General features: G+C 36.3%; 1 protein-coding gene across 1 annotated transcript; it reads left to right on the top strand.

Annotated features, from left to right (window-relative positions):
• LOC113532267 (mucin-2) lies at nt 1-26,908 on the top strand. The gene is made up of 42 exons (XM_026923565.3): nt 1-130; nt 285-317; nt 887-1,112; nt 1,525-1,654; nt 1,999-2,062; nt 2,235-2,317; nt 2,724-2,916; nt 3,010-3,129; nt 3,922-4,042; nt 4,161-4,296; nt 4,378-4,449; nt 4,535-4,610; nt 5,046-5,177; nt 5,308-5,457; nt 5,613-5,707; nt 5,787-5,919; nt 7,319-7,562; nt 7,859-7,899; nt 8,563-8,651; nt 9,170-9,324; nt 9,463-9,601; nt 9,741-9,833; nt 10,843-11,037; nt 11,346-11,588; nt 11,815-11,971; nt 12,417-12,530; nt 12,726-12,867; nt 12,952-12,980; nt 13,087-15,795; nt 17,304-17,548; nt 17,747-17,933; nt 18,366-18,591; nt 19,653-19,831; nt 22,315-22,384; nt 22,494-22,603; nt 22,898-22,929; nt 23,252-23,402; nt 23,992-24,029; nt 24,444-24,551; nt 24,650-24,689; nt 25,074-25,176; nt 26,235-26,908. The coding sequence occupies exons 1-42, from the start codon at nt 85-87 to the stop codon at nt 26,395-26,397; spliced, it is 7,812 nt and encodes a 2,603-aa protein (XP_026779366.2). The 5' UTR covers nt 1-84; the 3' UTR covers nt 26,398-26,908.
• Nucleotides 26,909-27,102: the final 194 nt, after the last annotated feature.

Raw genomic sequence — 27,102 nt, 5'->3', positions numbered from 1 at the left:
GGACTGGGTCTGGTTATAAAAAAGCATGGCAGGAAAGAGTCCTTTAAACTAAGCATGCATGTTTAATGGGTACAGGGTCAGAACATGGCTCAACACAGGATAATTTTAGGTATTTTAGTGTTTATTTCAGGTAAGTGATTTTTGAATGGATTAATTTTTAAATTGTGATTTTATAACTACAAACTGGAGGCCGCACATTTTGTGTCATGAACAATAAAACTAAACATGTATTGCGCATTATTTTAATATAGCACCTTAAATTGTTAAATCTTTTTTTTCCCCAGGCCAGTTTGGCTCTGTCTCAACCCAAAGCCCAAGTGAGTAGCTAGCCTTGAACCTTAGTATGTATGTTTTAAATGTACAGCATTACTAGGCTTCTCAGATAAGCAGGGTCTGGTTAGCTAATTGTGCCATTCATGGTGAGGCAACTTTCAGCTACAGTGCTGCCCTAACTGTGCTGGATCTTCCAGAAAACATCAGTCCGTCACTGATTTGAGCATTTTCAGTTGTAGATCGAAAACATTTTACCTGTGCCAAAATCCCTAGGCAATTATACTGCTCCTTTAGCACTTCATTATTCTATTTCTTTTACTTTATTCCTAATTAATTTATCATTTAATTATTATTTAAAATCTTGATCCTATTTTAATTAATTTCTTCTTCTTCTTTGTGAATCCCTCTGACTTGCCTTGTGTATGAAACTGCTTGCTTGTTCTTGTATATAATTGTCATTACAAATTGAGACATATTAATGAATAATAACACAATGTTTAGTCTGTCAACATAAAAATGTTGTAGTCATCTCCCTATTTACTTAAAATATAGATCATATCATGCCTAGCATAGCATTCTGGCTGTTGACTTTCCAGCTCTCATTTTTTTTCAGATGTGTGCAAGACCTTTGGCAGCGGGGTCATAGAGACTTTCAATAAGACCATGTTCCATGTGAAATCCACATGTCCTGTAATACTGACACACTTCTCTCATGCGGGAGTCGACTGTTTTATCTCTGTGCAGCGTGATCCAAATGGCTTCATGAAGAGAGTTGAGATTTTGGTGAATAAAGTTGTTACCATCATTCAGGATGGCATATTCACTGTGGAAGGAAACAGGTATCTCACATAACACCTGGAATAAACACAAGAATGAGATATTAATTCATCTCTACTTTCTTAATAAAACTTTCGTTAATAATGAACTTCTTTGGATTTACAACTGCTGATTTTTAATTAGAAGTGAGTCAACATTATACTTGGCAACTTTCGTTAATGATTAAAATCACTTACTAGAGCTACTGAAGTTAATGATTCTACTAGGTTGCACGAAAACGACATATTTATATGTTTTATCTACCTCTTATCACCTTCTGGTCAAATATTACAAATTTTTATCCTGAAACATTTTCAGATTGGCCAGGATTTGCTGGTCATTGTGCCTTAGTAAAGCATTTATGGATACAAGCATTGTGTGATCACTACAAAGTGATCCTTACAAATCTGACTTCTTTATGATTTTCCTTTGCAGCGTCTCTCTGCCCTATGACCACACCTATCAAAGTGTGTACACATTTGGCATTTATACCAGGCTTACAAGCAAGGTTCTGCCACTTTCTGTCACATGGTACAGTTTACCTGAGGGTGTCACTTCACTTTGGGTTAGTACAGCAAAATCAGCATGGCCTTTTTTTTAATTGTCAATACAGCCTCAGTTAGAATTGATTTTTGAAAGCATATAGAAAGATAGAAATATATAAAAATAAGAAAACTTAAAAGTGTCTTAAATTAAATTTATGTCCTCACAAAACATTTTCAAGTAAATTTCAAAATAGAATAATTTTATATGTTACTTATATGTTACAAATTATTAATTATTTGTAATACATACTGACATTACAATGGGCTTTTTGTTAAAAATATTACAATGGAATAATAAATATTACAATATATAGTATAAAGTTGTTCATAGAATAATTAGGAGATTTTTTTGCTCTTGATATAGGTGCAACTGGACCGGCCCTTGGTGGATGGGATGACTGGGATGTGTGGGGGACTAAATAGTTCAGGTTAATATCATGAGTCATTATTTTTATAAGAACTTAAAGTCTAAAGTTCTTATAAAAATACTGACGTATAAAAAAGTTCGTATAAAGTTCGTATAAAATATGGTTAATTATGTTTCCTAAGAATTCAGTGAGTTTTAAGAATAAGGCATACCACTGAAATATTTTTTCCCAGAAACTAGAGCACAGCTTCTTGACAGCAATGTCATCCGTGATGGGATATGTGTGATTGGGGATTCCCAACCAGTAGAGGATAAGGTAAGGGTTCTAAAAAATACCTGCTTTCTGGGAGCCATATTATTCTAGAAACTAATCCTTGATGATGTTTGTCTCAAAAATCAACAAAATAAAAGAAAATGGTCTTTTTGGTCTTTCAAAATGTACAAGCAGGAGAGGTGCCTTATCCTGTTTCTTATGCTGTAGGATCTGCTAACTCACATAGTATTGCAACAGGATAGCAGAGAATAACTTTCACCAATGTCTCACTAAATACTGTTCTGTGGCTGAAATGGTAATAGTCTCCTATCATATTCAAGCTATCCCTGATTTGTGACTTTTTGCCCAAGGGAAATGTTAGCAAAGTGGCACTATATCTTTGCATGTCAGAAACCACACAATCAATAGGATACATGAATAACTGAAACATTTCTGTTTTGTTTTCCAGATTTGTAAAGACTTTAAATCCCAGGCCAGAGAGTGCCTGGGCAGGAAGCTTAATATTTTTGACCAGCTCTGCAAGCTAAACATGTATATTAATGTACATGAGTCTGCAAAGTGCTCTTTCTATGAAGAATTCCTTCGTCCATGTAATGGCTCATACCCCCTGCAATCAAAATTGCGAAACATAACTTCATGTAGTAAGTGCAGCAATTTTGTACACAGCACATCATTTAGAGGGCTACCTTATTTTCAAACTGTAGAACAAATAATAAATGTGAAATTCTCTGCAGAGGAGCATCATTGTCCAAGAGGTCTGCAATTTAAGGATCAAGGTGCTGCTTTTCCTCCCACCTGCTCCAACCCCAAACTTCAGACAGAATTTCGTACCAGCACTTGTCTTCCTCCAAATGGTAGGCATTTCTATCTGTGCTCGTATGGTAGCACAGACAAACAAAATTTTGTCATATTGCACTGCAAACAAAACATATTGTTATGTGAACCTTGTTTGCAGATTCAAACTCAATGTTTTGTTTAGGCTAGCATGATACTGCACAGAAAAAATTATGATTAACGATTTAATCATCCATAACAGATTAGCATTTAAACCAATTAGCATTTTACTGATTCGCAAAAAAAATACAAAAACTCAGCTGGATGGTGAGTGATTAGGTGATTCTGCAGAAATGCACAGTAAACAATAACATCAAAATACGTCACCGTTTTGTTGCTGCTCAAAGTGTTTGAACACATCTGAGCACTGACAGGAGAGCAAAAAAAAAAAAAAAAGCACTACGCAACAGTCATTTCAGATTAACATGTCATTTGGCTCATCTCTCATTTTATTGGGGAAAAAGACTTATCTTTTGTGGTCTATTTTTGAGTTATGAGTAGCAGCATACTACTAGTACTGTAGCAACATAATCCAATGTCAAAATGCATAAAGGTTGGCAGGTCTGGTAATATAATATGATAGGAGTAAGTGTCTGAACAGCATAGAGGTGTAGGATTGTGTAGAAATGATTTAATCATTATATTGCATAAGCCTAGTGTTGTTCTTATTTTATTCTTATTTTATTTTATTTTTTTTTCACAGTCGAGGCATATGTGCTTGACCTACCATTAAGTGATAGCCAGCCTTGCCATTAATTTTCATTTATCCCACACTCTCTTTTACTCTCTGTCTCTCTGCTTCTTTCTCTCAGGTTTGGTCCTGAATGATCGAGCTGAAGGTTACCACAGTGTTAAGGTGGAGGACTGTCCTTGTGTGCACAGTGGAAGAACTTATGCCCCAGGGCAAAGACGAAGCTCAAAGTGCCAAACTTGGTGAGATGAGTCTGCTGTAATGCTCTGGTCATATTGTCCAGCATCTGGTCATATAAAACCAGCAGCTTATATTGCATTATCCTGGCTTAATATACATTTGCTTCTGTTTTTGTCTTAGTGAATGCATCAAAGGCAAATGGATCTGTTCAGCTAACACTTGTCCGACTCAGTGTATCATTGAAGGCTGGTTTGTCACTACCTTTGATGGTAAACAATATTCTCTGCCTGGAAAATGTACCTATGTGGCTGCAAGGGTAAATAAAGGATCAAATATGCAAATATTAATTTTTTTTGTTATGTTGTGCAAGATATGAATTTACCATGTCATTCCACAGGGACTCAACTGGACTGTGACCATCAAATTTTCTGATATGGCTATAGAAGTATTGTACCTTGATGTGTATCAGGTGTGTTTTCAACTATATGAACATGCTGATATTCTTTTCAGCTGTTCTTTCAAATAGTGATGACTATGTTTTTCTCTATATTTAGGAACGATTCACCTTCTCCTTAAACAGTGTACAACTATGGGAAAATAAAATCACAGTCACAGATCTGTCACAAACTGGTAGGTTCTTTACAGAGCAATAAGAAGATGATTTAGATTAGCTGTAGAGTAGCTTGTCTTAAGTAAAATTTTCTTAGTAAAGGTAAAAAATAAATAATAACCAGTAGCAGTTCATCTTGTAATGCAAATAACTATAAAAAGTAAGAAAGTATGTAGTGACAAGTCAATGTAGTTAAATTCAGACCAAGCAGTAATGATGATGGTAGGAAAGTCAGAACCCTTTAACGCAAACAAGTGGTGACAAAAGTAATGTAATCTATTTTATGTTTCATTTTCAACCATATTACTTATTATAGAGGCTACAAATATCATCTGTGTAATTAGACAAATAGACTCATATACACTATTAACATGTTATTTCAAACATGTGTTTTTGTAAGCTAAAATGTCTAAATTTTCGCTCGTCTCATAAATGTAAATCATTTTACTTTTCAGAGCATGTCACAGTCTACTGGCAGTCTTCAATGTTTGTTAAGGTCAAGACAACTTTTGGAATGAAGATGCAAGTCCAAGTTTCTCCAGAAGTTCAAATGTACTTGTATTTGCCACAAAATGTAACAACCACAGGTATCCACATCCTCACAATTCCCTGTTCATTGCATGGGCTAGATATATCAATCACAGCCACTGTTTTTTTTTTTTTTTTTGAAACATTGTGGAATTAATGTGTGTATGTATGTACATTTCATTATTACAGGTCTTTGTGGATCAAACAACAACAACACAGAAGATGATTTCACTACGAGCAGTGGTATTGTGGAAAACTCAGCTCAGCCTTTTGCTCTATCGTGGACAATGGGGGACTGCGCACCAAATAATCCCCATGTATGCATCAACACCGACAATGGTACGGCTGCTAGCTTATCATATAAGATAGGTTATGAATAAACCATGTATTATTGAATAGTATTGATTGTCTTGATATTTCCCTCTAGTTGTGTTTGCATTATCTGTCATTTTTTCACTGATAACATTGTGCTTTGGTATCTTATTTTTATGTAGAGATATTTGCTGAAGATAAGTGCAGCCAGCTGACAAACATAAGTGGTGTGTTTGCCCAGTGCCATGACTATGTGCCTGTTAACACTTATTTTGATGTAAGAAACAATTTATTGATAACTTGTTGTTTTAATGAAGCAATTGCAGCAATCCTAAATGCATCATTTAAATCTACAGGCCTGCGTTCAGAGAACCTGCCAGGCTACTTCTGGCTTACAGGAGCGTGTGTGTGTTGGCCTGGGAAACTACGCTAAAGCCTGCGCCAGTCAGGGCATCAACATTGGTGACTGGAGAGCAGAAACAGCCTGTAGTGAGTCCAAATATAAAGTTAAAAGGGAGCACACTGATCAACATTTTAAAATACCAACGACAACAATAACTTCTGAACTATAGCAACTGACGCAAACAGAACATAACTAACCACATCATATTATATAATTATATATTTGGCATTTATCAAATATATGTATTATCCTATAATACATTTGAATGTCTTATGTCTTAATGAAAGATGATACATATAATAAAATGCAGTTTAAATTCTAATTGAAAATTAATTTAAACACAATCTATCTAGCTTTGAATCAAAATTCTAGCTACGAAAATGGATAATATACAGCATGGAATGTACAGATGTACATAGTCTATATTTCTATATATATAATCTATATTTCTACTTTTGGCATTCAATGTGGACAGCAAAGAAAGAATTTCATTGTTCAGGGAAACCTGGTTTCCTCACTGTGCACATGACAATAAACGCTTTGAATCTTTGAATTTTATCGATAAACACACATACAGAGAACACGTCCACACAAGCAGTCAATTGGAGATGCATCTAGCTATCCAGATCTTACCCCAAATTCACGACAGGCACATCACATAATCACATATCACATATCGGGAGCAGCAAAAGTTATGATCCCCATACTGTTAATTGGAGCACATATTTAGAGTCGGGTCACATGATGTAAAGTGACAGATGACAGGCCAGACCAGGCCTTTTTTAACTTAAGAAAACCTAATGATGGATGTAGTGGATGAGCTTTCTGGTTTCATGCTAGGTGCTTTTTCCTCAACAGCTGGTGCATGTTTTACATGCAATCCTATGGTGGTTAGACAAAGAATAACAATCACTAGCCACAATAATGCAAACTTTGTCCTTTTAGAGAAAAAATGGTAATGATCACTGAAAAGAGCCAGAATTCCCATCAGTAATCGGATAACCCAAGACAGTTGTTAATACCAAGTCTAAAGAGGGCCTGTGTTGCCAGAAGAGAGTGGGTTTGTTGAAAGTGACCTGTCATAGATTAAAATATCGACTTGACTCATGAGTAAAGTGTAGACACTGCTGAGTGAGGGGAAATTAATTATGGAAGCCTTTCTGCACACTCGCTTCACTTCTTCACGCACGCAATTGACTTTTTGTGCACCTGATTCACAGCACCATGCACCCCTTGCTGCTACTGCTCTGTGTGCTCTTATTGGCTGCCCTCATGTACCTGTTGTTTCACTTTGCTGCGCCAATGTCAAAATGGCCTGGGGATAGTCTCTGTATTAGGTTTTAAAATGAGTTTCATGGTCATTAGTGAATCTGAGATGAAAAAAATTCATGTTAAAAAAAAATTAGGACAGTCTGGCTCAAAGAATAAAAGCAGTAATGTGGAACCAATTGATGGCTTTTATGTTGTCTTCTCACTGTGTTCCAGCTCCTTCCTGCGACAGTAATCTGAGGTTTGATTACGCCATGCAGGCATGTAATCATACATGTCGCTCATTGTCTGGTCCTGACCCGACCTGTGACATGCCAGATGACCCAGTGGAGGGCTGCGGATGCCCATCTGGCACCCACCTCAACACACCACTCAAGTGCAGCCCTCGTGCCCTCTGCCACTGCAAATACCCAGGTGGAACAACACCTCCAGGGCCCGTGGTTATTGATGGACGCCAATGGTATGCTGTGCTTATTCTTTGCTGTTCAAACACACTGCTGCCATCAGTAAAGGAGTCTCAAGGAAATGCCTAGAGGATTTTTCCAGCAGGAAGTATTTATGCAGTTAGTTATTATTCCAACAATGAAAATCCCAGTGAAACAAATACACCTTCTTAAAGCCACATTAAAATATGTGTGCATGATATTAACATGCAGTATACACAAATATAACCAAATATAAGCAAGAAAATTGAATATCTAATGCTATATATGTAAATATGATAGATCTAAATGCTGTCTGATATTTGTCTTGCAGCATGTGTGAAAATGGAAATCTCCACTGTTCAGACGTTTGCGGTAAAGTTTTTTGTCTTTTATATATGAAATATATAATGAATAAAAAAACTAAGGTTTTTTAACCTTGACTAAGGTTCCACCCTATTTGTACTTGTCAGACTTAAGATTCATGTGCTTTTTAATTAATCAAAGCCTGTTTGTTATCTAAATGCAGCTGTATGACAGCAAATATTTGTTAATGTAGCTAGAGAATGACGTTAGCAGTTATACGTCTCTGGATTATATTAATGCAGCACTGATGAATATTTGCTTATTTGTGTGCAATTTTTTTTTAAATAAAATTTTACTGCATTTGAAGCTGCTATATTCAGCAAATTGAAACCTTGGAATTCCAGGTCTGTCTAACAATTCTGTGATTTTAAGATATAGATTCTTAAAATTTTGATCCTCAGTAAAGTCAAAGCAGATCATTTCGACATTATATTTTTTGTATACTTTTACCAAATATTTTTGGTGTAAAAATCTCACACACTCTATATTCATGGCATATAATTAATAATGTATTTATAACCCACTCAGTCAGAGTTAGCTAGAACAGTATACTTCTAATGTCTATAAATAGTTGGATTGCTGGCTGTTGGATGTAATAAATGTAATTTTGCTTTAATGCAATGTGTTATATAAATGTAAAGCCTTTCACACTGGTCTTACTTTGTCCTTTAGACTGTCCACATGGACAAATATGTGTCCATTGTGCACAAGCACCAGTAAACACAGTGCAAAGGACATGTGAGAGCCTGAGCAAGCCATCTGTAAGTATTTCTACAGCAGCATACATAAACTATGGCATTGCACTACAATTGCAAGAAGCAGCTGAAATGTAAATATTTGCATACATCATTTTGTACATAATACAATGCTGTAAAAGGCTCTAGAAAGGAAGGTTAATGAAATAAAATCTAGGTCTATAGAAATCATAGCTATATAAATTTTTTTGTGAATATGAATACATTTGCTGAACTGAATTTATTTTTGATCAGTTTTGAATTATTTATAAGCATCTATATATACAGTGTAAACCTGTTAGCATATTTTTTACTTTTCATATTTAAGATACATATAGATATATGACACCTAAATGGAGCACTCAAAGAGAGAATTACAGAGTTTACTGTTAGAGAATATGACCAAAAAACAAGATTTGCAGGTAATATGGTGTAGTATGTTCAAGCATGCACTTTTCATCCTGACTGAGTGATGGAGGTCACAACTTCTATAAATTAATTTGCTGATTTAATCTATTCCTGACTGAACTGATTTGTATTTACAGAGTGCTGGTGAGAGCTGTATCAGTGGCTGTTACTGTCCAGAGGGCCAGTATGCAGACCATACAGGCAGCTGTGTGACTCAGGAGAATTGCACATGTGAATTCAGCGGGATGGTTTATGCATCTGGGCAGAGCGTGGAGTCAAACTGTAAAACATGGTGAACGAAATGTCTTATGACTTGAACAAACTTCATTAACATGTGCATAGTTTTTACTGATCAGCACTCTGGTATAAATGTGGAATCCAAGAGTTTGTAGGAGCGATTTCATTCCAGTGTCTATGATTGTTCTCTCAGCACTTGCGGAGGAGGCCAATGGGACTGCAAAGGTGATCCATGCCCAGGAGTGTGTGAAGTGTTTGGCAATGGACAATATAAGACCTTTGATTCCAAATGGTATCGCTTCGACGGCCACTGTCAGTACACTCTGGTTGAGGTGAGTATTCTTATGTATTCTCCCTGGAGAATTAAAGAAAGGAAAAAAAAGAATGTTTCAGAGTGGAATGACTAATGAAATCATTAAGAAAATGTTAAAGGTCACCTGATAAGACATAGTGTACATATGTGTGTGACAGGACATCTATGGGCTGTTTTCCATTAAAGCGGAGAGTGTGCCTTGTTGTGATGAAGTTCTGACTTGCTCCCGTTCCATCTCAGTGAAACTCAAGGTACCTGAATCTCTCTCTCTCTCAGTCTCTTGTTATTCTTAAGTTAAGTGGTTAATGGCTATTTTCACATCTTAAACTTAAATACTCAAATATGTGTTATTGTTTAAATCTGATTAGTTGTTTACGTTTTTGTTTTAATAATACACTCCAAAATATAGTGGAAAGCCTTCGCAGAAGAGTAGAGGTTATTATAAGAGCAAAGTAGGACTCTGATGGGATGTTCAACAAGCACATATGGGTGTGATTGGTCAGGTGTCCACATACCTTTTGCAGTGTAGTGTAAATATTCTATGCCCTAGACTGAACATTCAAAAAAAAGAGTGAGAAGACAGCAGAAGACAACAGGGCTTGTTATACATTATGCCAACCAAATGATTAGTATATAAGTAAAATATATAAGTGAGATCTAATAGTTTCACATTATGAAAATAACAATACAGTGAGCTGTTGGGGGACACATTTTTGTTAAATTTGAGGAGTTGTTTAGATTGGATTTCGCAGGAACTTGCCAAACCATAACAATCATGTATTCACTCAAACCTAGTTTACAGTTACATGTCGGTCTTTAGCCAATTTATTGTCACAAGAATACCATGAATAGATCTGTCACACCCACAGATGCTAACACCAAAAATCTTTTTCTGTTCTCTCTGTTTGAAAAAAACAGAATCCAGATTTGGGCAACTTTTACCTGCAGTGTCAATGTAGCCTATGACTATGGAGTGTAAATGTACTGATAAGGTGTTTCTTCCAGTGCATTTATAGTGTATGCCATTTTTTCCAGATCATACACATTCAATTAATCAACATAACACATCTGCAATTTGCTTAAAAAAAGTCAGCTTATGACTAGCCTTGGTTTCAGAAAGGCAATTGTGAGATTGTGACCTTTGAAATGCTACATTATTTACTACTGGTGACTTTTTTCACTCAATTATGTAACTGTACATTATGTCATGCTTGAATTTTGTTGTAACGCAACAAAATTTGTTGTTTGTGCCTCAAACAGGATGAAGTGACCCTGATCCTGCGTGATATGAATGTAACTCAGAAACTCCTGGATGGGTGGCGTTTCAGAGCTCAGTCACTTTACTCTGTCCACACTGTGGGTCTGTACATCATCATCTCTGTGCCTGAACTGGGCCTCAGTGTGATTTGGGACAAGCAAACCAAAGTCAAAATTGAACTGCAGGCTTCATGGAATGTAAGAATCTCTTTCTTTGTATTACTGTGTGAACAGATTTCAGGCATAACTGACTAATAATGGAGTTTAGTATGGATCTAAGAAATAAACTTTTTGAACTATTGAACATAAACAAACCTGAGATAGGTTCACTAAATTGCTATAGATGACTTTAAAACTATGATGTTAAGTTGCCAAACCCGTGCTATCAATAGTGTGGAACTGTCCATGTTGGTTTCATAGTTTTGAATCCAAATTCCTTGTGTCCAGATTTCCCTGTGTCTCTCAAGTCTGTCTTACTCATGTTTCCTTTGTGTGTGGAATGACAGGGTAAAGTGCGGGGCCTGTGTGGTGACTTTGATGGGAAGTTAATGAATGACTTGCTGACGAGCAGCTCCACTGTAGTTTTCAGCACACTGGAGTTTGGGAACAGCTGGAAGGCAGCCGTGCCCCCCTGTTCGGATGTGACCCAAGAATTGTTTCCTTGTGAACGCCACTCATACTGTGCTGCTTGGGCACAGAGACGCTGCATGATTCTACATGGTGACACATTCAAAGCCTGCCACCTAAAGGTTCTTTACCAACAATGTTTTTTTTTTTTATTGATTTCAAGTTTCATTTTATTAATGGTATAGTTTTCTCAGAGATTTCTGATTTGCCTTTGTGCAAACATGAATGCATCTATACATGCTCAAATTCCAACAAATACTTTATAACACTCTCAAGCATATAGCTGAATTATGAGAAGAAAGCAACAGGTTTTCATGACATGGTGTCTGACTTTCCAATAACTTGCAGGTTGATCCAACGCCTTATTACCAGGCCTGTATTCTGGAGTCATGCTCCTGTGATTTTGAGGGCAAGTTCCTGGGATTCTGCACAGCTGTGGCAGCATACGCTGATGCCTGCACAACTCAAAATGTCTGTATCAAATGGAGAACTCCTGACTTGTGCCGTAAGTGTCTTGCAACATCAACAACATTCAATATTAATGTTTCTTCTTACTCATGGAAAATGCAGTAAAAAAAAAAAGATGTCTCTGAACAATTATTTATGAGAAGAATCGAATTGATAATTGCAAAATCAAGATACATGTGTCAGATGTTGTGAATTAATTAGCCTAAATTCTAACCATAATCTAACCAAGAGATCCCTTCTCTAAAAGAGTGTGTTTTTATAGATTCTGTATGAATAAGATACACTTGGAGAGAAAATAAAAACTCTGAGTTGTTAAAATCATATTCCATTGTGATACAGGACACTTTGTCAATCTAGTTTGGGCTTCCTAGAAGTCCCAGATAGTAATCATAAAATTACTTCCTTGTGGGTGGAAATGTACTCTTTCAGTGTTTGCTTACTGGTGTGATCAAAATCCATTGTGTGCGCTCTTTGTTCTACAGCGGTCTATTGTGACTATTACAATGAAGAGGGTCAGTGCAGCTGGCATTATGAAGCATGTCCTCAACAGATCAAGACTTGTGGGAAAAACAACAAATTCTCTGGAAAGCTTGAAGGTTTTCATTTTTCCCTTTGCATCTTTTAAATTTTTTGCATGTTCATGCCCTAGTTGTGCTTTCTGGTCAGTTTTTTTGGTCAGTATGATTGATACAGATGTTTATACTAAATATATATTATGCGTTTGTTAAGTCTATTAATGGTTAACATTTATATATTGATAAAAATTTATATAAGTGCATGTTTTGGCTAAGGTTGTTACCCACAATGCCCTGCTGAGATGCCGTATTATGATGAGAACAGAAGAATATGTTCCAGTTTGGACAACTGCACTTGTTACTTCAACAGCACTGTGGTTGAACCTGGTGCTAAAGTGACTACACCCAATGAATGCTGGTTAGTTTGGATCATATATGCAATTATGAGTATTTTTTTTCCTGCATACACTAAAACCTCATGATTTGTATTCTTTTGCCTTAGTGAGTGCATTGGGGGGCAAATGATTTGTGGTGAGTTGTAATGTTTTATGCCACCTTGGATATATTTACAAGATGTCAGTTTTAATTCTAGTGTACCCATTAAAAAATCTATTTACTAATGTGCTAATGCCCACAGAAATTTGTAAAACAACTCCACTAACTACAACAGAGACACCTGTAACATCTTTAACTACAATTGTGTACACACCACAAACAACACCTGTTATAAAAACTGGGACAACATCAACCCCCTCCAGTCGAGGTCCTCAAGTGTCAAACTACACAACTACTACACCAGGAACCACCACTACTAAAACAACTGAACTACCTACAACTACAACCCCACTAACAACTATTACAACAGAGACAACTATAATTACCACAACAACATCAACCCCAGAAATCACAACTGAAAAATATAAAACTACAACTCCGTTAACTACAACAACAGAAGCACCTGTAACCGCATCAACACCAAAAATCACAACTGTACCACTAACTACAACTCCACTAAGTACAGCTTCAAAAAAGACACCTGTAATGACCACAACCACAACCCCAGAAATCACAACTGAAGAATCTGCATCAATAACTCCACTTATTACAACTTCAACTACATCACAGACACCGGTAACCAGAGCAACTACAGAAATCACAACTGAAGAACCTAAAACTTCAACTTCACTAATTAAAACTACAACAGAGGCACCTGTAACAACCTCAGAAATCACACCTGAAGAATCTACTTTTACAACTCCACTTACTACAACTTCAACTATAACAGAAACAACAGTAACCACCACAACATCAAACCCAGAATTCACAACTGAAGAACCTACAAGTATAATTACCACAACAACATCAACCCCAGAAATCACAACTGAAAAATATAAAACTACAACACCGTTAACTACAACAACAGAAGCACCTGTAACCACATCAACACCAAAAATCACAACTGTACCACTAACTACAACTCCACTAAGTACAGCTTCAAAAAAGACACCTGTAATGACCACAACCCCAGAAATCACAACTGAAGAATCTGCATCAACAACTCCACTTATTACAACTTCAGCTACATCAGAGACACTGGTAACCAGAGCAACTACAGAAATCACATCTGAAGAACCTAAAACTTCAACTTCACTAATTAAAACTACAACAGAGGCACCTGTAACAACCTCAGAGATCACACCTGAAGAGTCTACTTTTACAACTCCACTCACTACAACTTCAACTATAACAGAAACAACAGTAACCACCACAACATCAAACCCAGAATTCACAACTGAAGAACCTACAACTACAACCCCACTAACAACAATTACAACAGAGACACCTGTAATTAGAACATCAACCCCAGCAATCACAACTGAAAAATATAAAACTACAGCTCCATTAAATACAATGGAGACACCTGTAACCACCATAACAACCAGCCAAGGAATCATAACTGAAGAATCTCCATCTACAACTCCACTTACTACAACTTCAAGTACAACAGAGACACCAATAACTACATCAACTACAGAAATCACAACTGAAGAACCTAAAACTTCAACTCATTTAACAACAACAGAGATACCAGTGACCACCAAAACATTACCCCCAGAAATCTCAACTGAAGAACCTAAAACTACAACTCCACTAACTACAACAGTGACACCTATAATCACATCAACAGCAAAATTCACAACTGTACCTAAAACTTTAATTCCACTAACAACAACAACAGAGACACCCATAGCCACATCAACCCCAGAAATCACAACGGAAGCAGCTACATCTATAACTCCACTAACTACAACAACAGAAACACCAGTAACCACAGGAATATCAACCTCAAAAATAACAACTGAAGAGCCTACATCTACAACTCCACAGACTACAACTACAGAGATAGCCATAACCACAACCTCAACCCCTGAAATCACAACTGAAGGACTTGAATCTACAACTCAACTAGTTACTACAACTACAACAGAGACACCCATAACCACAATTGTATACACACCAGAAACCACACAGCCAGGCATAATAACTGGGGCAACGTCCACCCCCTCCAGTCGAGGTCCTCAAGTATTAACCTTCCCAAGTGCTACACCAGGAACAACCACTACTAAAACAACTGAGGAACCTACAACCCCACTAACAACAATTACAACAGAGACTGTTGTAATGACCACAACCACAACAATAACCCCAGAAATCACAACTGAAGAATCTGCATCTACAACTCCACTTATTACAACTTCAGCTACTTCAGAGACACCAATAACCACATCAACTAAAGAAATCACAACTGAAGAACCTACAACCACAACTCCATTAACTACAACAACAGAGACACCTGTAACCACAACAATACCAAAAATCACAACTGAGTCTACAACTCCACTAACTACAGCTTCAACAAAGACACCTATAAAGACCACAACAACAAGCCAAAGAATCATAACTGAAGAATCTGCATCTACAACTCCACTTATTACATCTTCAACTATAACACAGACACCAGTAACCACATCAACCACAGAAATCACAACTGAAAAACCTAAAACTACAACTCCACTAACTACAACAACAGAGACACCCGTAACCACAACATCAATACCAAAAACCACACCTGTACCTAATACTGTTTGCAAGGATCTGATTAGAAATCAAACCTGGGAAGAGGGTTATCAGTGGACAGAGGACTGCTTCAATAAAATTTGTGTAAACAGTGTTATTGAATTGAGACCTTTGATATGTCCAACTCCAGTCATGCCTGTGTGCCCCAGAGGAATGCCTCAGCTGGTAAAAGATGAGCAAGGCTGTTGTGACACCTGGCAGTGTGACTGTGAGTGCAATGGCTCTTTCTACTGTTTTAGAGTACTATAAGACGCCTATAACAAATTTAATTAGTTAAGAAAGATATGTTCCAAATGTGATCTCATTTGTTTCCACTATATTTTACTATATTTTACACTATATTTTATTTTTATAATGTACAATACAGTGTATAATTAGTTACTTATTTATAGTTAGTTATTTAGTTACTCAAAAAATTTTTTCTTTATGGAGACCTCTTGAGAAAAACTATAATCGTAAAATAAGTTTCACATCAATGCCCAACAACAATTATAACAAGGCATTCCCTAGTTTCCTTAATGGCAATCATTTAAATACCATTTCTGCTGGGCAGAGTGCCTAAAGAGGATCTTTAATTTTACATACTCTAACAATATTAGCCACTGATATTACATCCTGAAATTCTTATAATAGGAACAAAGCTATAGTTTTGAAAGTATTTAGGGGGCCAAGCACCAAAGGCGTGTAGGCACCCTATTGTTATTCTACCTTTTCTTCTTCTTTTTCTTCGTCTAAGGAACATTCTGACCAAATATGGGCCAAGTACTGCCAACGCTCTAGCACCACCATCGGGTAAAATTTGGGCCTAATTTGGAAGTTCCTTTGTGGTCATAACATTTGAACCATGTGTCCAAAATTTAAAAGCCAGATATCAATGGATTCCCTTGGTTGAGACGAGTTCAAACACCCTAATTAGATTTCTTGGATCTTGTCAAAAACTGTTTTTTCGCTGCTCCTCCTACAAATTTTATCCAATCATCACTAAATTTGGCACACTCTTCAGAGTAAGCCTCACAAAAGTTATCAAAAGAATTTTGAATACTTCAAACGGTTTGTCTGTAATGGGCCAACAAATCTGACAGCGAAGCCGCCAAACAGGAAGTGAGCAAACAGCAACGACTTTTCACACTGACACAAAACTTGGTAGGCGTCTTCAGGACCATGACCTGAGTATTTGCAAAAATTTTGTGACAGTGCCACCTACTGTTCAAAAGGTACAATAACATGCTAAAAATGCTTCAATCTAACTGCCATTTTGCTATTCCTTCTCCAAATTTTGTCCAATCTTCACCAAATTTTGCTCACATCATCTTGAGACCTGGCTGAAAAAAAAAAATTATCAAAGGAATTTTGATATTCAAAACCGTCCTTCCATAACAGACTGGCAAATATGTGAAACTACAAATCATTCTTGAATTCCTTTGCCTATAGTTATGGCTCTGCTTTCCTGTGAATTTTTGCTTATGCAAAAATTGTAGCGTGTCTTTGAATCTCTGGCTCACTGAGTCTGGGTGCTTGCAGCTTTAATTTTATATTAGGATTCTTTTCAGTAGGAAATGTGATACTTAAATTTTTCAAATTAATACATAATTAAATTCTACATTTTCCTTATATTGTATACACACCAACTATACCTGCTACCTAAGCTATGCCCTGATATTCTGCCCCTTTTTGTGATTAGGGATTGTGCTAATATTTTTTCAATGTTTTCCTCAGGTCAATGTGATGTCTTTGGAGACCCACACTACACTTCCTTTGCTGGACAGGACTTTGTGTTCCTGGAAGACTGTACATATATTCTAGTGGAAGAAAGGACTCCACATCACCATCTCAGCATCAGCGTTGATAATTATTACTGTGAGCCATCTGCTTCCTGTGCCAAGGGGATCATTCTGAAGTACCACAACAACACAGTCATACTTCAAGTGCTTCAAGTTCCTGATGAAATGCCCATATTAGAAGTAGGTCTATATAAATGCATGGACATGAATGCCCTTATGCTGTTCAGTTTTGTGTTGATGCTGATGTAGTCGTGGTAATGACTTAGTCCCTGTGCTTTTGAGGTGCTTTTAATTTTAGTGTTTGTACATGTTAAAATATGGTACTCTGTGCAATGTTTGTGCCATATCAGTATGAATCTTCTCTGTTATATTTTCAAGACTACTCTGAATCAAGTAACAATAAAGCCACCGTATCAAGCAGATGGACTCAGGTTTGAGAGCACAGATGCAGAAGTCTACATTTACATTGAAGAGATCCGGTCATACATCTTTCTCAGTGTATGGAACACACTGCAGATCAATCTGGCAATGGAGCACTTCTTTAATAACACGCAGGGACAGTGTGGTAAGTGACCAGCAGTTTGGTTTGCTTTGTAACTGTGAAATACCCTTCTTTTTCCAAATAGTGTAGGCTAAGGCACTAGCTGCAATAGCTAAATATGCTGAAAAGTGAATGCTTATATTGTATCAGTTCAAAGTGTTTTTATTTATTACTGATGTACAGTTATAATGTCAGGACATGTATTTTCAGGTACTATAGTCATAAACCTTGTCATAGTTATATCACTTATTATGTCATTATTGTACATATTAAATTAATGAGGTTGTTTTATTGTATACGAATAGTTAATGTACTGTATATCTTGTTAGTATATTGCATAGTAAGCTTTCACAGAAATATAATTAATAAGTCAGTTGGTTACATCTAAAATTTTGGTTTAATTGTATGGCTTATGTATATTGTATCATTCTAGGCTCCTCTTATTCTCATTTTCAGGTGTTTGTGGAGGTTCCTCATGTATACGCAGGGATGGTTCAGTTGAGAATGAGGACTGCTGTGATAAGACTGCATATGAGTGGATAGAGGATGATCCACTAAAACCATACTGTCAACAAGCCCCCCGGCATGTCCCTTGTTCCCATGAAATAACACCAACACCACCTATTTCTCCAACAAAAATACCACCCTGCATGGCTCCTCTCTGTGAGCTCCTCAGACATGAGTAAGCTTCAGCTTTTTCTTCAGCTTCAGAGTCAAGGAACGTGCATTTTTAAAAGAGTTGCTGGATTTTGATAAAATGTTGTACATTACAGATTGTGTATCAAAACTAATAAAACTAAGTGTATCGACATACTGTATATAGTATATTCATATACACTAAGGTACTAATTTAATAAAAGTTTGCATATGCAAAAACACATGAAACTTCTTAATACCCATAAAAATGTGCAACTGGGTTAACTAACAGCTTCTAAGAAATTAACACTCTATTTGGGATCTTAGTAAATCAGGGTTTTCCCAGAGCAGGTTTACTAGGAATACTAATATAATATTTGATGAACAAGGAACTCAGCATATATTGTTGAGAATGCATTTACATTTACATTTACATTTAGAGCATATTGCAGATACCTGTATCCAGTGCAACTTATGGAATTGCTTTGTAATCTCCATAAAAAAACATCTTGCTAGCGTTTTCCTTCAGCTGTGTCCTACAAAATGCAGTGGCTGGCTTCATGTGTTTCAGAGGAAGCACAAGCTAGCTTTGACTCTCCCTTTTCGAAAACTACTGTATGACACAGAAAGCTAATTAGGGAGTGGGAATTGGCAAATGACCAAATTGGGAAAAAATGAGGTACATTCCATAAGATACATGGATAGAAAAGGTAACTTGGCATACATTAACTAACTGCCTTACTAACTGGTGCACCTCTAACACAAAAACTAGACTAAAAACTTAAAGTTACTAAAAGTACCATCTTACCAATTTTATACACTTATTTATAAATATACCCAAAAGGAATTTTGTGTACCCATTTCGTTTTCCATATTGATTGAGATGAAGTGAAATGACATATTATTAGAGGTACTTTAAATTAAATAGAATAGAATTATATTGCTAGAACATTCAAACAGAACAGTTTGGACAGGTGTATTTTGGTCAAAGATTGCCTGCACACAGGGTGTTAGAACTATATTCTTGCTTTACTGCATTTCTTTTTCCTGGTTGTTTGTAGCATATATGTAAGTGTAATTAATATAAGTATGCTGTTTGTATCTCAGAGTGTTCAGTGAATGCAGTGGGGACATTGATGTGGAGAAGCTGGTGAGTAACTGCAAGTTTGATTACTGTGCGGCCCACAACAACGCCACTGTGTGCTCCCCACTAGAGCGTCTAGCTGATCACTGCAAGAAGATGGGCTTCTGTGTGGCCTGGAGAAACCTCACCAAGGGAATTTGTGGTAAGGCTGTTTTACCCTCATGCATAGGACGCATGCAGAGATTGCAGACGTCCTATTGGCTGGTTGAGAAAGCTGATTCAGAATATGTCTGTCTTTTAGAGATCCTTTCTTAACCATGCATATCTTAGGTCCAATGAACTCTGACCCCACCCATCTTCCCTCATGAAAACTTCCAAATACCTATGTAATTTATCACATGATCTAGGATCTAGGTTCATATATATATATACATATATATATATATATATATATATATATATATATATGTATATACACATGGACTCATATATATATATATATATATATATATATACACTCTGGACTGTGTCCCACAACACACACAAACGCACACACAGCCTCGCTCTCAGTCACTGAACTTTTGATTGTGCCCACCTGCACGCTATTACACACACACACACACACACACACAGACACACACACACACACACACTCACAGCCACCATATATATAGAGACTCTCATTCATAGAAACTTTGCAAAGTATACGCTCATTCCTCTGTGTTTGTGATGTTACCAAGCCTACTTATTCTCTGCATGATCTTTGCCGGTTTTGACCTTAACATTGTTCGTTGTTCTGTGCCTCTTTGCCTACTCTCTGACATCCTGTTTGCTGATCACCTGACCTCTGCCTGTCTCTGGTTTTCGATTATTGCTCTTGTTTTGGATTGATTTTTGTTTTCCGCGAACTTTATTTAACACTGCCTTACCTGCAACTGCATCGGTTTCAGCTGTCTTTAGAAGACACACACATTATATATAAGTGACTTTAATATAATTAAAATTGTGTTACAGTTTTTCTCATTAGCTTTGGTACATTTCTTGAATTATCCTTAATATTTGCAAGCCAGTATGTGCATTTCTCAAAACAATTCGTACAAACAGCAACACACAATGGATTACCTGGAAAAGCCTGTAACTTGCTCAAAATCTTTAGTTCATCTCTCAAAAGTAAGTATTTATGTCATTGAACCTATCAGAGCCATCAGAATGAAAAGTCCTTGTGTCATTGTTCACAAACAAGATAGTCAAAATGCTTAGTCATGTTGTCAATAACAGTAACAGTGTACTCTGTCAGTATTACCTGATGTAAACTATGGCTACAGTTTGGACAGTTACAGCATTGAAAATGCACAAGGCTGCACTTCTTCTGTATGGCATATATCAATTTCTACAGTACAAATTTACACATTACTGTATGTGGGATATTAATTGAAAGAGACTGGACAGGATTCACAGTTACTCTTTTACTAATGGTCTGACAAAAAATATATTACAATGTCATTGTGATATAGAAAAGAAAAAGACAAGGGGCACAAAGGGGAAAATACAAAGAAATACATAGAAAGATAAACACAGGAAACACTCCTTAGGCAGAACTTTGCATTTGCATGCAGCACTGTATGAGGAAGTACAGTGCAGTCCGTCTACACCTCCTGACGTCCCAGGTCATCTGAGTACGTGGCTGGCGATCATAGACCTTCTACCTCCATGCCGAGTAGAACTCCTCAATTGGGTTAAGGAATGGGGAATAAGGTGGGAGGAATTCCATCAGCAGGTGGACGTACCTGTTCTCTCTACGAAATGTTTGAATTATTGAGGACACGGTCGATCTCCCAATATCTGGCTGCTCCCTTCGACCCACCTCAGCCATTGTAAGGCCATGATTGACAACATGGTCCACAATAGTGGCCCTTATTTCATCTGATATGTGCCTACGTCCGTGGCCTGTTCTGCCTCTTCCTCTGTTTTGCCTCCATACCCTTCCACCATGCATCCTTACTCCTCTTCTTCCTCTCGGCTGTTGACCCTGTTCGTTTCCTGTTTGTTCATCCATTGTCAGAAATTGTAACTCTGTGTTGTGCTCTGTCTATACATGATTTACAATTAAAGGTTCATGAGATGCACCTTTGAGCTGTTTTAGAGAGCTGGTTGATCATTGGTTGATCTAACACTTTACATTCCCTTCATTAGTATAAGTCAAGATTCACCTGCACAATTCATCAATTCAGGCACATTTACAAAAGGTCTAATAGAAATGTGTAGAAAATATGCCTGACAGTTTATGACAACTAGTTCAATCATTTTGCATTTAATAACTTATGCAAGGAACTAATGCCTAGATGTTTTGAGGGGTAAGACTATTCAACAGGGAATCATATTTTGATCAACATGACATAAGCAATTGATAATGTAGGAAACAGCAGAAACTTGTACATAATCACTTGCATGAATGTACCAAAGCATTTGCAATTTGTTCAAAAGAATGAGAAATTGCTTTTATGATGTGCATAAGTGACTAGATGATGTGGAGTTTGAACAAGTAGTTTTGAGAATTTCAGTTGTGATCTGAGAAATGCACCAAAGCGACTGAGAAAAACTGTAAATATAATTACCAGAAATGAGGATGAAATGCTTCATGTTGTCCATTCTTTTATATATTTTAAAACAACTTTCCTTTCTCAGACATTACTTGTCCTGAAGGAATGATGTTTGATGAGTGCCGGAGCACCCCAGCTGATTTCTGCCGTGGCGGGTGAAGGCATTTTTTTTTTTACAAACAGCTTGTGTATTTTGTTTAACAGTGCTTAAATGTGCTGTAGATTGCTTGTTTTGAGTCTGTGTTATGTGTGCTCTTCACATAGTGAGCGTGTTCCGGGGACAGTTTTGGATACAATGAGATCTGGTTGCTTCTGCCCAGACAGCAAGCTACTTGCTGAGAAACACAAGAAGATCTGTGTATCTGAATGCACAAGTGAGTGGTTACCATTTTTTATATGTAATTTACAAAGATCATCAGGATTTGATACATAAATTGAAATAAGATGTGTTGAGCTGTAAGTTATACAATTTAGTCACATCAGGTGAACCGACAATTTTCATGTAAATATAAATACCCTTGAATTAAAGCTGACGTTCTGCACTCATGTCTTTCTTTGTCACTGAAAGGCTTTTGTTCATATTTTTGTCATTTCTGTGTAATTGTTCTTAACCTGACATTTCCTGTTTGAAATAATGTGCATAAATACCTTTTTTGCTTTTTTGTTAGACTGTAAAGGCCCACTGGGAGAACCCATGCCGGTGAGATATTACCTATTACCTATGATGCAATGTTAACAAAGGTTCACCAGTTACCCACAAATCAGTGAGAAAGCATGAGAAAATTCCTGAAGCATTATTAGAATGTGTTTATATTAACCCGAACCACAACTAAAATCTTGACCTTTCTCACACCTTCTTAATGCAAATCAGCAAAGGCAAAGCCTGAAAATTGCTCAAAAACAGATAAAAAGAAAGATTGTTATAGTGGAACCTTTCCACTAATTGCAAACTGATCAGATTATCAAAAAATAATGTTTATTTACCACCAAGTCTCTGATTGCACTCCAAATCTCTGTCTAAGGTTGGGGCAATATGGGAGTCAAATTGCCACATGTGCACATGCAATAATCAGACTCTGACAGAAGAATGCTGGCCAAAACCTTCAGCTCCAACTCCCACATGCAGTCCTGGCTCTGCTCTCATCTCTGACTGCTGCAACAACCAGATATGCGGTAATTTAGCACTTCAGCATTTCAGTACGTGTGCTGTAATTACTGAAAAGCAGTATCAACCCTCAAGTTCTGCTAATTTAAAAACAAGTTATTTTAAATGTTCATTTTAAATGAACTAATAGTGCGATCACCTACCTGTGCAGGAAGGATTATTTTTGGGGCTCTACATCCATAGACATTGGTTATATATCTAATTACTGAGATGAATATGATATATATATTGGGTATTTTAAGATAATATTAATAAGAATTATATTAATTAATATCAAACTTTTTTTTTTTTTAAGAGAGGGTCTGTTAATCAAGTGAACAAAACGTGAAAGTTAAAGCACTGTGTCTAAAATATCACTACCACTCTCTGTAATGTCTGTGTGCTCTCATTAGCATGGAATAAACACTTGTTCTGTAGTAATTTATTCCAGTGTACAGTATGCACCATAATGTGTAAAACATTACCGCAGACTTCAAAATCTTTGATAATGCTGTTGACTAATTAATGATGGATCAGTGTCACTTATTAAACCTTGATTGTTTCTCAAAAGCATTACCAGATTGTTTAATTAACATTGCTTATCCCTTTCTTTCACAGTTGAGAAGACTTGTGAATACAATGGAACAATACATAAGGTCAGAGGAAGGTTAATGGGAATATTTATACTGGGCAGGATAAAGTGGTCACTGAAAGTCAATGAATTAATGATTTTTCCCATATAGTTGTCACACATGAAAGAAGTAGAGTTCCCTTACTTTTTAAATCTCAATTTAACACCTGAGTATAGTGTATGTAATGCAGAAGAATTGACAGTATTTTATTCAATAACATTTATATTTATCTCTAAGAGTGCTCAATATTTTCCAATACTGATCACATTAGGAAATTTAAACAATCCTGTTTGGGTTTAATGTGGGGGTGGGGGGCTTGTCTCTAAACAAAAAATAAGTATAAACAAACTTGTAAATAATGCACTTAGATATTGTGCAAGTATGAAAGAAAATAAAATGTGGTGTACAGTACTGATGTTTTTCTCATGGACATCTCAGGTGGGTGAAACATGGAGGGACCCCCAGAGTCCCTGTGTAACATTTCACTGTACAAGAGAAGGTACTGAAATAGAGAAGAGTGTGTGTCCACAGCAGTTATGTTCTGAGGTAAGCCTGCCCAAACCATAACACAATTGCAACCTTGGCATATAGCATCACAGATATGGATTTTAAGTTCTCTCTTCATCTGAATTGTGCATATCTAGGAATTCCGTGTTTGGGATGAGCATCATTGCTGCTATTCATGTATGTGGATTATCTTCATCTCATTTTTTCTCTTTTAAACAAACACAGTGCAATATTTTGGGGAGATTCTGAAGAATTCATAGTGGATAAATATGTTTGCAGAGATTATTTGATTATTTTATGAAAAAAAAATTGCCTGCCAAATATTTTTTGGTGTAAAGTAAGTGGGTGCAACATATAGGTGGACCTTTAACCATTACTTTCATTCAATCATCGCGTTTTTTAAAAAATTTTTTACTAAAATCCTAATGAAATCTTCCTGTTAATGCTTAGAAATAGATAACACAGCCATTAGTTGCACTGACAAATATGACACAAGTGCACACATATTTACTTCAGTTACTATTTCATATTGTTCTCACTTGGCTTGTGTAACCCTCCTAGGCAACACAACGTGTGGAGTCAGACTGTCCAGAATGACTGTTGAGAACTGCACTCAGGAGGTGATGCTGCCCACCTGTGAAGGCAACTGTGCATCAGGCTCCCTGTAAGACTCACTATTTATTAATCTTTTTTGGTCATGGTTAACCTTAAGAGCAAGTTATACTCCTATAGCAATCAGAATTTCTAAAAATTAAGTCTTAAGAAATGCATTTGTAATATGAAATATTTATATGAAATATTTTTTCCACAACCTCAGTTTGGTATACCACTGTGTGCCACCCATATTTCCTATTATTTTGATTCAAATCCAGTTAAACCATGGCTGCAATTAAATATTAATTATTAATTATAATTATATGGATTTTATGCATATGCATTTATCCTGTTTGTAAGCAAGCAAATATGAGATCATAAACAATCTAAAAACATTTACCTATTTAATGCATGTGTCCTGTGGTCCATTAATCATTTAAGCCGCTTATCAAAAGAATAACATAAAGACCTACATTCAAAAACAGAACACTGTTCTCTCTTTTCAAATATATGAATAATATGAATTGAATATAAACAATATGAATTTGCTAAAGAATATAAAACATTTCCACACCATTCTGGTGAAATATCTTTATGCTTTATTAAAGTTGAGGTTTTATAGACAGAACCCCCCATTCAAAAATAGAACACTGCTTTCTATTAAAAAATATGAATAATATGAATGTAATATGAATAGAATGTTAAAATCTAGTAAAAAGTGAAAAGATTCCCTACCGATTTCATCATGGACATTTTGACAGCTGGTGTCTGATTACACACTGAACTGATTAGGCTTATGTCCATTTCGCTATGGCATCAGATATTCAAGAACTTAATCAAAGATTGACATTCACTGTGTGAGGGCATCACATTTTTTACTTACTATTAAGTAAGTAAAAAATGTAAATAATAAAGTAAATTTCCAAACCATTTTGGTGAAATATATTTATGTTTTCTTAATGTTGAAGTTTTATAGACAGAAACCCCCCATTTTTTGCCAGCATTCAGCCACAGTGATATCTGATGGATTTTCCTCAGTTACCACACATACATATCCAAAGAGTCTCACTTTACGAAAAGTTGTACGTTTATGGTTGTGTAATGTTTACTTGTGCTGTTGTTGTGTAGGTGGGTGAGGTCTGGGAAAGATTTGCAGTTGGTCCATAATCAGTTCTGCTGCCAAGAAAGAAACTATGAGCTGAGACCGATTTCTCTGGTCTGCAGCGGAGCTACAGCTACACAATACACCTATAAACACATCACCAGCTGTGAGTGCCAGCGTGAAGTCTGAAACCTCAAAAGATTTCCAATGTTATTGTAATGCTCAGAGAACCAGATCTGAGATTCTACATCTACAATTCATAGCTATACCTTGATTTGCATGATTTATTGTCTTTTTATATGATCAGTGATTGAGCTGGAAGTTGATTATTTTTTAGACATTTTCAGTCTTTTTTAGACATTAGACATTTTCAGTCTTTTTTTTGGGGGGTAATGTCTGGTGTTTCTGCTTTAAGTGCCAAAACCCAATATGAATTCTCTGTAAGGCATTTGTTTTCTTTACATTTTCCAGGTTGTGTGATTAAATACGAAAATCTAAGAATCTCAGGTTTAAATAGTAACCAATATAGCTAAAGTTGACATTGCTGCTTTAATTCTGTTATGCTATATCAACATTCTTGAATATTTCCTTCTTGTTTTTTAAAGCACTTTATAAGAATTGTTGGAAATGATCATATAATGTCTCTCAATGATGGATTCATATGTAATCAGTGAATAAAGATATGCAATGTAGTGTTTAACATGTATTTATTTAATTTTCTTTTTTTTTTTTTTTTTGTAACATTGCCGTTCTGAGAAAAATGACCACCTTGAAGTTTTATAATAGGCAGTACTGGTAGAATGTTACACAATGTCTCTTAGACCTGGGGAGATTCCACTGGTTGGGATTGGCAGAGGGTCCTGTATAACAAGAACTTTGGACTGGCTGGATCAA

The sequence above is a fragment of the Pangasianodon hypophthalmus genome, chromosome 18 (genome assembly GCF_027358585.1).
Source record: "Pangasianodon hypophthalmus isolate fPanHyp1 chromosome 18, fPanHyp1.pri, whole genome shotgun sequence".
Taxonomy (NCBI): domain Eukaryota; kingdom Metazoa; phylum Chordata; class Actinopteri; order Siluriformes; family Pangasiidae; genus Pangasianodon; species Pangasianodon hypophthalmus.
The sequence above is the reverse complement of the archived record's forward strand: the minus strand, read 5'-3'. Positions and strand labels throughout refer to the sequence as shown.